At 38.9% G+C, this 11,425-nt stretch overlaps 2 protein-coding genes across 3 annotated transcripts; one reads left to right on the forward strand and one right to left on the reverse strand.

Annotated features, from left to right (window-relative positions):
• Positions 1-48: 48 nt before the first annotated feature.
• Positions 49-7,105, forward strand: LOC114141845 (uncharacterized). Its single transcript, XM_028012706.1, has 7 exons — positions 49-589; positions 671-980; positions 1,260-1,345; positions 3,177-3,250; positions 3,342-3,467; positions 3,553-3,597; positions 3,672-7,105. Exons 1-7 carry the CDS (start codon positions 546-548, stop codon positions 3,764-3,766), a joined length of 780 nt encoding a protein of 259 aa, XP_027868507.1. The 5' UTR covers positions 49-545; the 3' UTR covers positions 3,767-7,105.
• Positions 7,106-7,261: 156 nt separating this feature from the next.
• sgk2b (serum/glucocorticoid regulated kinase 2b) lies at positions 7,262-11,425 on the reverse strand. 2 transcript variants are annotated; one of them, XM_028012705.1, is made up of 13 exons: positions 11,326-11,425; positions 11,210-11,292; positions 10,592-10,667; positions 10,451-10,502; positions 10,310-10,335; positions 9,907-9,964; positions 9,741-9,824; positions 9,520-9,651; positions 9,328-9,440; positions 8,007-8,226; positions 7,773-7,928; positions 7,601-7,690; positions 7,262-7,520 (listed from the first exon to the last, which is right to left on the reverse strand). In XM_028012705.1, the coding sequence occupies exons 2-13, from the start codon at positions 11,274-11,276 to the stop codon at positions 7,374-7,376; spliced, it is 1,221 nt and encodes a 406-aa protein (XP_027868506.1). In that variant the 5' UTR covers positions 11,277-11,292; positions 11,326-11,425; the 3' UTR covers positions 7,262-7,373. The 2 variants fall into 2 exon arrangements, with proteins under 2 accessions (XP_027868506.1, XP_027868505.1); XM_028012704.1 differs by having other exon boundaries at positions 11,210-11,414.

The following is an 11,425-nucleotide window of genomic DNA, read 5'->3' on the forward strand; positions in this document are numbered from 1 at the left end:
CCATTTATTTATTTATTTATTTTCACCTCTTTGTCATTCCGCACCTTTGCGGTGTTAGAATGTGCACCTATTTCATCCCTGCAGACATTAAGTAATAAAATATAATTTACTGATTGCCTGCTGGACTCCTGTGAATATTGAATAATATCTTCCAACAGGAGATCGCCCAGAGTTGAGCAGTTTTAAGGCTGGGGTGTTAATCTCAAGTTAGCAGGCCCTAATTTAGATCAACAAAATAAATGGTTATATAATCCCCATACAAAGTTATCAGTAAATCCGATTTAATATTTTATTTTTTATGACTCATGTATTTCTTGAAAATAAATACAATTCCCCAACTTCAAAAGTGGATTCTTTACTGTCTAAAAAATTACGAATAGGACAGTGTGACATGTCAACAAGTGGGTGCAAACTGAGGAGGAAGTGAATTCACCTGGAGGGAAGGTTCAGCAAACGGATTTTAATCAAAACGTAGGGTACGAAACGACCAAACAACCCCACAAAAGTTACGAAGTGGCGTTACCAAAGATGGCGGCAGGGGAATAATGGACAGCAGTAGAAATGTTCTCTCCCACCACCTCCACCCATGGTTAGACAGTATTATACATATTTTAAGTTTGAATTCTGCATTTATTTATGTACTTATTTAACGATCTATTCATCTGCTTAGCTTGCTTTCAACGCAGAGAAACATCTGGCCTCAAAACTGCTTCTTTACCCGAAGACGTGGTGTACGAAATGACCACAAATGCAAAGTTCCGAAATGGCGACGAAATGAGTTCATCTTCTTGGACGTAAAAGCGGCGGCAGACGCTGCTCCGTGTTTTGTGATCGTTTGGTCGCTAGATGGCGCAAGTGTCCCAGCTTCCTTGGGATTAGCGGCAGATTGCAGCTTGCGTCCCTTTTGCGTTACATCATCAAGTGGCTTCAAAGCTGCAAACCATGAAATGGCATTCAAAGGCAAAGCGGTCGACTCAAAGGTAAGCGGCAATAGATTGTGATGTGCTGCTGTTTGCACTAAAGCAATCCGCGGGAGCGTCTCTGTGGCGAATGATGTGTTGTAAAACCAACTAGTCGTGGTGTGGATGCCACACGCTTCACTGTGTCACGTTCCGATTTTCTCATGCATGATTCAGCAGCTGGTCAGAAAGCTCCCTGCTCGCCTATAACGTGGATCCCACAGTAACATTTTAATACTGTGCATGTTCAGCTTCAGGTTTTGTTGACTGGTGGCGCATCCTGTCTTTGTGTCCCCGCAGGCCGTGCTGCTCAATCTGCTGCTGTGCCTGCTCATATTTTACTCCCTTTTCTACATGATCGGGAGTGTGTGCTTCGGTGCTTTCAGGTGAGTAGAAATTTCCCACGCATGCGCACAAGCACAAGCGCAGGAATTAACAATGCCCAGCAACGCGGTTACTAACACGCAGAGCGACCCTGATCTTGCAGGGGGGACGTTTTTCAAACGCAGATAGCAGCGAGATAATTAAATATCGGCAATTTTCAAATGAAATCAATGCTCAGTTTTTTTTAAAGGCGTATCCTATATCTTGCTAAAAGTAGTTTAGTTAAAATTACACAAATTAAACCGTGTCGGAAGTCTTTTGATGCCTTACTTGACTCATAAATGTGTTTTATGTTTCATTTCATCTTACATTTCTATATGAATTGCCTGATTGTCAAGAATCGTACAATGTCTTCTACTAAATTAATCTTTTATTCCAGGTTTTGGATAATCTCACACTGAACATGTGAAGGGAAAACATCCATTTGCAAACATAGTTTTCAACGTGGGGGATTAAATATAACCCTAAGAAATAACTGTTTATAACAAAATAGCCATATGGAAACATTATCAGTGGTGGTTAATACTTTCTACCATACATTTTTTGATAACAGGACATCATTTAGCCTCATTGTGTAACATTTCACAAGGTTGAAACATAGAGTTTCTTTAACTATTCCTTTAACAGTGTTTTATGTAGATCACTGATCCCGTTAAAAGAGCCAAATACAAGCATTTTTAATTTGCTGGTCAAGTCCACCTGACTTTTATTTAAATCCTGTATATTTCAAATAATTCACAATACAATAAAATCTAAGCATTTTCCAAGGGTGTTTGGAACATGAGGTATTTTATCAGCATTTTTATTCTTTTTTTCTCAAACCAGACTGACCTGGAGTTTTTACTTCAGGCTTATTGACAAAAACAAACAGTCCCAGTTAAAGCAAACTCCACATGTTTATGTTTCGGATGGTAAGATAGAAAAGAACATCTTTAGGCACCATTCACAAACAGATAGCTGGAATGTAAACAGCATTTAATAATTATTATGGAGACTTGGTTTCCCCTGAATGCAAGCTTTGGATATTTTGTAACTCCCTTAACATCGAGCGGTAGTTCCTCACCCAGCTGAGTGACAAGTTCCTAAAAGAAATATGTTTTTGTATTATGTCACATTTATACCCCAAGGAGACAGAAAGTCATGCATTATTGAACACAAATTCCTACAAAGTCTTATAAATGTATAGGATTAAAATACATCCTTTATTTCCATTTAAAGTAAAATGAATGTTATGTATCAAAATTTTTGCCATAGATTGTTTTTACTTCTGAGTAAGTGTTCTAAAATTATGGTTTATTATTATTCTTTTGAATCTGAGATCATGCTACTGCAAGAAAAGATAAATACTCCTTTTAGACATCTTTATCCGTAGTGCCACCAATAAGTGTGGCTAACATTTCGCTTCCAAGGAACCAGAACATTAAAGGGAGGTTTTAAAACTGTTTTTCAGGCTTTCTGAATAGGTTAGAGTTTTACGCCTTTAATAGAGGCTGTCCCTCTTATTCATTTGCAAACTGGGCCTTAATATCACCATTAATTAAATTTGGATTGTTTTAAGGCCTGACTTTTTCTATTTAATCCTCCACTTGTTCTCCTTCCACACAAAGCAAACTATGCTTTTATGGTCAAGTAAAAGAAATAGGAGAAACAGCAGCTAAAGTCAAAAGAGAAACTTTAAAAAGACTTTAATGATATCCACTTCAAAAGATAACAGGAAAGTCTGACTAATAAGAAATTTGTGCACAATTCTACTGATATCCATTTGCTTTTTAGGTTTAGACAATGATAAAAACATGAGTCTTTCGCTCTAACAACTGATGTTTCCTTATGTAGGTTGGATCAGTTTGACGGGCTGATTCCATTCGATTTTAAAACTGAACCTGCTGAGTCTAACTCCAAATACCTGGGTGAGCATATCCCATACACAGTGTGATCAGCAGCACTGATTGTCAGCTTTCTACAGGTAACATATTTCATCACTTTACTTGTGTCCTCCAGTCAACCTCCTCTCCTTGGAGCTGACCTACTTTTGTAGTGGCATACTGTTTGCTGCAGTGGTGAAGAGGCGGGTTTGGGACTACGCCCTCACTGTCACACTTCTTCATGTCATGATCACCAGCCTGGGTGAGCAGAACAGCACATCTACATTTGTGCACAGCAAAATGACCAAATCTGCAGTGTAACTGCATGATTTGCCTCTACGTTGCAGTGATGTTGGAGTTCCCTACAGTTTGGCAGTGGTGGCTGGCTTTGGGTAAGCTAACATCAATGGCAACCATCAATAATGAGTTTATTCTTTATTCATTCTCTGTGTCCCTTTTTCCACAGTTAGCGGCTTGTTTTTGATGATTTGCAATGGTCAGCTGATTGCTTACTTCACATGTAAGAGTGAGCCGAGCTATGCCACCTTCAGCTACTACTGACAAGCTGGAAAGGCAAAAAATTAGGATAACATCAGCTCATTTAAATTATTCTGTTAAAAAGGTTAAACTTGTGTTTATATACATTCACTACACACAGAGTGATCTATTTCAAGCTTTTGTTACTGTTAATTTTGATGATTATGTTTTACAGTTAATAAAAGCCCCAAATTCTGTCTCTTAGAAAATTCAAATATTACATAAAACCAGTGAAAATGATTGTTAAAATGTAAAAGACTGATAGCAGACCCTCCAGTTTGGGGTAAGTCAACAAAGGTCATTGCTAGAGAAGCTGACTCCTGACAGGCTGCTGTATCCAAGCATATCAATGGAAAGTTTAGTGGAAAGAAAATAGTAATACTAGAAAAGTAGGAAAAGGGGTGATTACAGTGAAGCCAAGTGTTTAGTGGGAGATTTACAAGACTTGGACAGTAGTTGAATTCAGAGCTTCATGATCTTCCACTGACAGCATATGGGCTACAACTGTCCTGTTCTCATGTTTAGTCACCCCCAAACCAGAAACAACAAAACCCTCCGAACTGGGCAAAAGAGAAAACGCACTGGTCTAAGCATGGACTGGTTACTGGTATTAAAGCTTCAGCTGGTAACTTTTATTTAAAAAATAGTTTTGTTTTTTTTTACATATTTGTTGAAACTGTCACCATGTTGTGACTGTGTAATATGAGACTGATAATCTGTGAAAAGATTAAGCTCCTCTGCCTCCTCCCAGTGGTCCTACTGTTACCTGCAGAAATTCTCAGCTCAGTCAGAAACAACCAATCAGAACTAAGAGGAGGGGCTTAGCACTTTCAGTCATTCTTGTGTATGCGCTGCTCACACTTTCCTCCATTGCCGTGTATGCTCGGGCTAGTTAGCTTAGCCACAGATGATGGATAAACAGTTCCCTGAAAAAGTAAGTTGTTTCTCTGTCATTAGCACATTGAGCAGTGCGTACATAAGGGTGATTGACATGGCTAAGACCCTCCTCTGGGCTCTGATTGGTTGTTTTTGACTGAGCTGTGACTTTCAGATAGCAGTAGGATCACTGGGAGGAGGCAGAGGAGCTTGATTGACAATCTGAAATTCATAGCTCAGTCAAAAACAGAGAAACAACAAACAACTTACTGTTTCAGAAAACTGTTTATCTGTCATCTGTGGCTAAGCTAACTAGCCCAAGCATTCACGGCAGTGGAGGAACGTGTGAGCAGTGCATACACAAGCATGACTGAAAGTGCTAAGCCCCTCCTCTTAGCTCTAATTGGTTGTTTCTGATTGGAGTAGAGGATTTATGTAGATGGCAGTAAGACCACAGTGAGAAGGCAGAGGAGCTCAATTTTTTTTCACAGATTATCTTTCTCATACTGTCACAACAGAGACAGTTTTAACAAATATGTAAAAAAAAAAAAAAAAAATTTAATAAAAGTTACCAACTGCAGCTTTAAGGTTTACCAAGGCTTTACAGTTACAGTTTCAAAACCGCTAAAGCTTTCCATCATACTATTCTCATTGTTTATTTTTCTTTCAGTGAGACGCCAGAGAAAGTAGTGGAGTGATGGGACTTTTCTCTGGTTTTAGGGGTCACAGAAGAACAGAGTGCGCCCCTCCCCTACATGTTGCTACACACTACCAGTTAGCAGCCTAAAAAAGGTTGATTTGTTTTCCTTCACTGACAAGAAATACAAATCTGGCTATTTGGAAATGTTTCTGCTGTGATAAACACAGACAATCATGGTGGGGGTTCCTTTTGCTTGACTTATTTCATGGAGGCGACCAGTCTCTGCTTTTGTGTTAATAGTTTCATTTCTGTCACTCGTCTCCATTTTATGGATTTCATGTCTCATATTTGCCTTTTTTTACAGCGAGCCGTTGATTCTCTGTGACAGTGGTTCCTAAGTCCAGTCCTCGAGATCTACCGTCCTAAACTTTTAGATTCCTCTCTTCTCCAGCACACATGAATCAAATACCTCGATAACAGGCACCTGTAGAGCTAAAAGATACTGACAAGCCATTTGATTCAAGTGTGTTGAAAAGAAGGAATCTACAAGTTATGTACTTTTTCAAAAAATTCATTATTTCTGGAGCTGCTAAAATATTGTAGTTAATTTTTATTATTTTAATACTGTTGGTTGTATAATTTAAGAAAAAAAATGTTACCATAACAGTCCATGTTTCTTGCAACCAAGCAGACTGTCTTCCTTGTAGGGAGGGAAAGCCTTTCTGAGGCAGCTAACTAGCAGTGTGCAGAAACATGTAGGGGAGGGGAGCACTGTGTTGTTTCCTTATAACCAGAGAAAAGTCCAGTCACTGCAGCGGTTTCTCTTGGATCTCAATAAAAGGACTTAAACATGGAGAAAAGTTTGACTGAAAATGTTTGCAGTTCTGACACTGTAACTGTGAAAAACCTTTGGAACAACTTGATACCGGTAACTGGGCCATGTCTAGTCCGGTTCTCGTTCTATTAGCCCAGCTAACGGACGTTTCTGACCTTGTTTCTGGTTTAGGAGTAGCTTAACACAAAGACTGACAATTGTATCTCATGTCCTGCATCTTGAAGCATTGACTCCAGTCCACACCATGTGAATCTCCCCCTAACTGTTGAACAAGCTGTTCTTCATACTTTTTTCTTCAGCTAAACTTTCCATTAATATACCTTGATACAGCACTGTGAGAGTAGTCAGCTTGAGGCTGTCAGACTGTCAGTTCAGCAGTCTTCTTCATGACCGACTGTGAGTGCCCTAGTCCAGTCGTTAAGGGTTACCATCCTGCAACTTTCTCCAACACACCTGAATTAAACGAATCACCTCTGCAGAGCTGACTGACTGCTGATGAGGGAATTCAGCTTTTTGATTCAAGTGTGATGGAGCAGGGATGCATGTAAAAGTCGCAGGATTGTAACCCTTAACGACTGGACTAGGGCTCCCCTTGTGTAGAGCATGACATTACATTTCTATACAGAAAATTATTGGTCTTATGTATTTTTCTGGGAAACAGAATTTGGGGTTTTAAATATCTGTAAGCCATAAACATACATATTTAAAATAGATCACTCTGTGTGATAAATTAGCTATATTTTCTGATTTAATTCAACTTTTTGATATTCATAAACTGTTTTTGTTTTGTTTGTCACAACACAAAGGGCAGTATGTATTTTTGCTAATAATGGAATTCAGCTGTGTGTTGTATGCAAGTGCTATGTATAGAGAAGTTTTCCTGTTACGTTTGCAAGGCGCTCTGCTTCTGTCTTTAAGAATGTAATATTAAAAAAGCCAGTAAGATAAGATGTAACTAGTGAATGTATTTATAAGTGGGACCTGTGCAATAAAGCATATAAACATTTTTTTAATATAAACCAGCTCCTGGCTCTGCTATTTAGATATGAAGGACTTGAAATAGTGACCCGCCTCTCCTATATAAAAAACTCATATTGAGAAATCAGTGAAAATCTAAAAATATATCACTGTTTATTCAAAATCAACAAATGAAACATGCTGCAAATTGCCATATCAGGGTTTTAATATCCCATTCAAGTACAAAAAATAGACATTACATAAAAAAAATTTATAACTTAATAAATATTTAAGCAATCCCACTCCAGGAGGACTTGGTGGCGTTATGAGTCTGGCTCTGCTGGGTTCATGAAGGAGAATCCAGAAAAGGTTGCGCTGGAAGCGGCTGCCTCCGTCCTGTCGTTGACGGAGGCAGGGACAGGTTGCAGTGTGAACGCAGGAGCGATGTAGCACACATCACAAGGACTGGTCTAGAAAACGACAAGACAATCAGAACCAACCGGGAACTTGTTGAAATTATGTTTCTGACCATTTTCTGATTTATCCGTACCACTTTAGGGATGAACAGGGGCCGGACTTTTCTGGCTACGAGGTCGTCCCAGTTGATGGAAGCGAAGAACTGATGCTCCTTCAGCTCTTCCTGAGAAAACAGCAGAAATAAAATCCTGTGGTCATGAGCCTCTTCATTCATTCTGGATGCTCTCTGTTCTGTAAGCACTTACAATATCAAGTCTCTGGCCCAAGCGCTTGGAGATGTTTCTCTCCAACAACCCCTTCAACAGAGAGTGGGCGCCTTCAGACAAGCCGCTGGGCAGCCGTAGAGGAGAGTAGAGGATATTTTCCAACATCTCCAGTCTGCTGCAGCTGTAAAACGGAGGCTGGGAAGCAGAACAGGCGATACAGTGAATTAAAGATGCAGAAAACAGTAAGACGAAGCTTAATCCAGTGAGACTCACCAGTCCAGAGAGCATCTCAAACAGCACCGCTCCCAGTCCCCACCAGTCCACAGCCAGGCTGTATGGCTGGCCCAGCAGAACCTCTGGAGCCAGGTACTCTGGGGTCCCACAGAAGGTGTGTGTAATCCCACCTACAGCCACGCCTTCCTTACAAAGACCAAAGTCTGTGAGCATCACGTGGCCTTCGCTGTCCAGCAGGATGTTTTCTGGCTTCAGGTCTCTGCACAGAAACACATGGAGCAGAAAAAAAGTGTTCAGTAGGCCTGTCGCAATAAATCAGCTCATCGCTTGTTAAAATAAAACAAGCTCAATAATTTACATTTGCATGATTTATTGTTTTTGTCTTTTCTTTTTTTCTACCAAAAACTGGATGACAAAAGTTTTCAGTCCAGCTCTTCTTTTTCGAAAGACAGTTTTGTTTACAGAAACTTCATAATTAATTTTATTTGTTGTTTTGTTTATTTCTGATATTTAAAATATCTTTCAGTTGCAGTGTTAAATGTTCAATAGAAACTTTATTGAGTTTTCAGAATGTGTTCTTCAATTATTATGCTGTTTTAATATATTACTTGAAAATGGTCTAAAAACAACATTATTATTATTTATTGCAATAACTTCAGGGACAATTTATCATCCAGCAAAATTTGTTGATGTGAAAGGCCTATTGTTTAGTAAATAAAATATCTCTAAGTCAATCATTTTCATTGTAGGCCCTAGATTTCTCATAAGACCTTCAATTACCTCTAGATAACATTCATTAGTTTCATAATTTGAATTTTTATTCATTCTATGATGCTTTCACTTACATATTTTTCTAATTTTTGAGAAACACTTTGGTGACATTAATTTGTTTCATGTTCTCTAGTTCTAATTGAGAAATTGAGGCAATTGTACACTTTGACAAAATGTAAAGCTCCTTATGTAGGGCAGTAAAAACCCATTCAGAGAAAGTAAGGTAGACCGTTCTGTCTCTGAAAAATGCTCTTCTGACTAAACCAGTTAGTTTCCATTGGGATATAAAAATGTATCACTTATTTATGACGAGCTCATTTACTGTGAACAAAACAACATAATTAAGGTTTGACTTGAAACCAGGAATTTCAGTAGTTTTCCTCTTATTACATTTAATACATGAAGAAAAAACACCAACCATAGAGAATAAAGTTGTATTTTAACTTACCTAAATGTGTCAGCTAATAATTAGTTATGTTGCATAATTTATAGAAGCCTACTAGTTTTTCTATAAGCTCTTTAACTGAACTTTAGCCAAACTTGCAGAGCCGCTGACAGAGTTATCCAACGCCATGTTTCATCTGTGCACCTGTAAACGATGCTCAGAGAGTGGAGATATCCCAGCGCCGCGGCAATCTCTGCAGCGTAGAAAGCAGCTCGTGGTTCTGGAAACGAACCCTCTCTCTGCAGGTGGTAAAACAGCTGAAAGAAACACAGAAATTAAACTCTAGAGAGAATTTGTGCGACTCAATCAAACAAAGGATTTCTCTAACCCACATACCTCTCCTCCGTTTGCAAAGTCCAGGACAAAGTAGAGCGTCTTTGGCGTCTGGAAGGAGAAATGCAGCCCCACCAGGAATGGATGTTTTAGACCCTTCAGCAGCACACTCCTTTCAACCATCACACGCCTTTGCTGCAGAGACACAACCCACAAACACAGTTAGACAGAAAAACAGACACACAGATGGACAAACAGACACAACGAAACACAGAAGGACAGACCTCTTTCCTCTTGATGATCATCTGCTTGTCCAGGACTTTAACTGCATAGTAACCTCCTTCTTTTCTGTGTCTTGCCAGCAACACCTGTTATACATTTTAATTTTTTAATTGATCATTTCACAGCTTTTATAGATAAAAACTAATATATTAATGAAAAAATAAATACCTTTCCAAAGCTTCCTGTGCCAATAACTTTGAGGTAGTCAAAGTCTGAGGGTTTCACCCTGATGAAGACAAAGAGAAAACAGTGGTAAGTAGCAAGAAATGTATTAATGACTGTAAGACAAGTATGTAAATGGAGTGATGGTGCTACACACATAATGTGGCCACATAATAAGTTAACCCTGGTTCTTTTAAGTTTATTTGTTTTTTCTCAAAAAGCCCTCATAATAGCTAATGCCACAACCTGTGACGTGGGCTCACATGGTTAGGAGCCAATTAGGGGACCCTCCCATGGACCTTCACTGTGCTTCTCAATTGACTGCTATAAAAGAAAGGGGTTGCTCTGTAATGTGAAGCCAAAACTTTTTCTCATGTCAAGAAAAACGCTGCGAGTGGGTGTGACTCACTGTGAGGTTTCTGCGTTCACCAGGCTCTGAAAAAATAAGACAGACAGAGAGGGGAGGGATAGTCAGTCAGAAGGTGGGATTGGGTTTCATCCGCTGTCAAGGCAGCGCCTCCTAAGATTCCTCCACCAGATCTGAACTCACCGAGGCAGCTTTCTCCTGCTTCTGTCTCCTCAGCAGTTTCTGGGTGTCCAGGCTTCATTCGGGAGGTCAAGCACAGCTAAGAGTTAAAGGGCTGGACTCAAAGTTTTAAAAAAGAAAGTCTTATTTTCTTTGCTAACTTACTGTTGGCAGGGTTTGTGGGTGGAAACAAGTTTGTGCAAGAAATCGCTGAAGCCAACTTTCTTCTCTTTCAGCACATCTGTAAGACAGATGGACGGACGGACAGGCAGAGAGGGGGTGGGTTAGTCCATTACATAAGAATGTACTAGCTGGATTTAGTCTGATTATGTCTGGCAGCTTTTCAGAGTGAGGTCGTACTGAACATTAAACGAAATTTAATAGCTTTCTGGAGTAACCAAGTGACATCCACAAGCAATTTTGTGTTAAATTATTTTAATATTAATTTTATAAATGAAATTATTCAATATAAACCCATATTTCCTATTGAGAAATATTTTATTTAAGACATTTTCCAAATAATTTGCGATGTTTCCTATATTGACTTTCGTAAAATAATGTCAAAATTTGCTAAACGTGATTTTGGCCACAAAAAAAAAAGAAAGAAAAAAGAAATTAAAGGCTTTTTTTTTTTTTTAAATTACCACCTCTTGTTTTCAAAAGACGATTTAGGGGAGAAAAAAAAACACTTTTAGCACAAATTTACTTATTCCAGTATTTTAGGAAGGTGACGATATTTAGGCTAATTTTACTTTTCAATTAAGCTTAAAAATGACGACCTACCTGAGATAAATGTAACAAGCCCCTTCATTTTGGCATAAGTCAGCGGTCGCTCCTGAGTCAGAGTCATCTGGAGGAAGTTTTATTTAAAAAACAAATTTAAATAATAAAAAAATTATTTAAAAAATAAAACTCCAAAGAGAACAAGTTCTGGTTTCAGACCGACCGTCCTTATCAAACCGGACCGTCGGGACTGAAACTTCCACCGCTCTGCTGCTC

The sequence above is a fragment of the Xiphophorus couchianus genome, chromosome 3, assembly GCF_001444195.1.
Source record: "Xiphophorus couchianus chromosome 3, X_couchianus-1.0, whole genome shotgun sequence".
NCBI lineage: Eukaryota > Metazoa > Chordata > Actinopteri > Cyprinodontiformes > Poeciliidae > Xiphophorus > Xiphophorus couchianus.

Bases quoted from the DNA above. Each gene is read 5' to 3' on its own strand.
- LOC114141845 (XM_028012706.1), top strand. From the start codon at position 546: ATGGACAGCAGTAGAAATGTTCTCTCCCACCACCTCCACCCATG. The intron at 3,251-3,341 runs GTGAGCATATCC...TGTGTCCTCCAG, and splicing joins GTCTAACTCCAAATACCTGG to TCAACCTCCTCTCCTTGGAG. The intron at 3,468-3,552 runs GTGAGCAGAACA...TCTACGTTGCAG, and splicing joins TGTCATGATCACCAGCCTGG to TGATGTTGGAGTTCCCTACA.
- sgk2b (XM_028012705.1), bottom strand. From the start codon at position 11,276: ATGACTCTGACTCAGGAGCGACCGCTGACTTATGCCAAAATGAAGGGG. The intron at 10,503-10,591 runs GTAAGTTAGCAA...TCCCGAATGAAG, and splicing joins ACCCACAAACCCTGCCAACA to CCTGGACACCCAGAAACTGC. The intron at 9,965-10,309 runs GTGAGTCACACC...TGTCTTCATCAG, and splicing joins GTGAACGCAGAAACCTCACA to GGTGAAACCCTCAGACTTTG.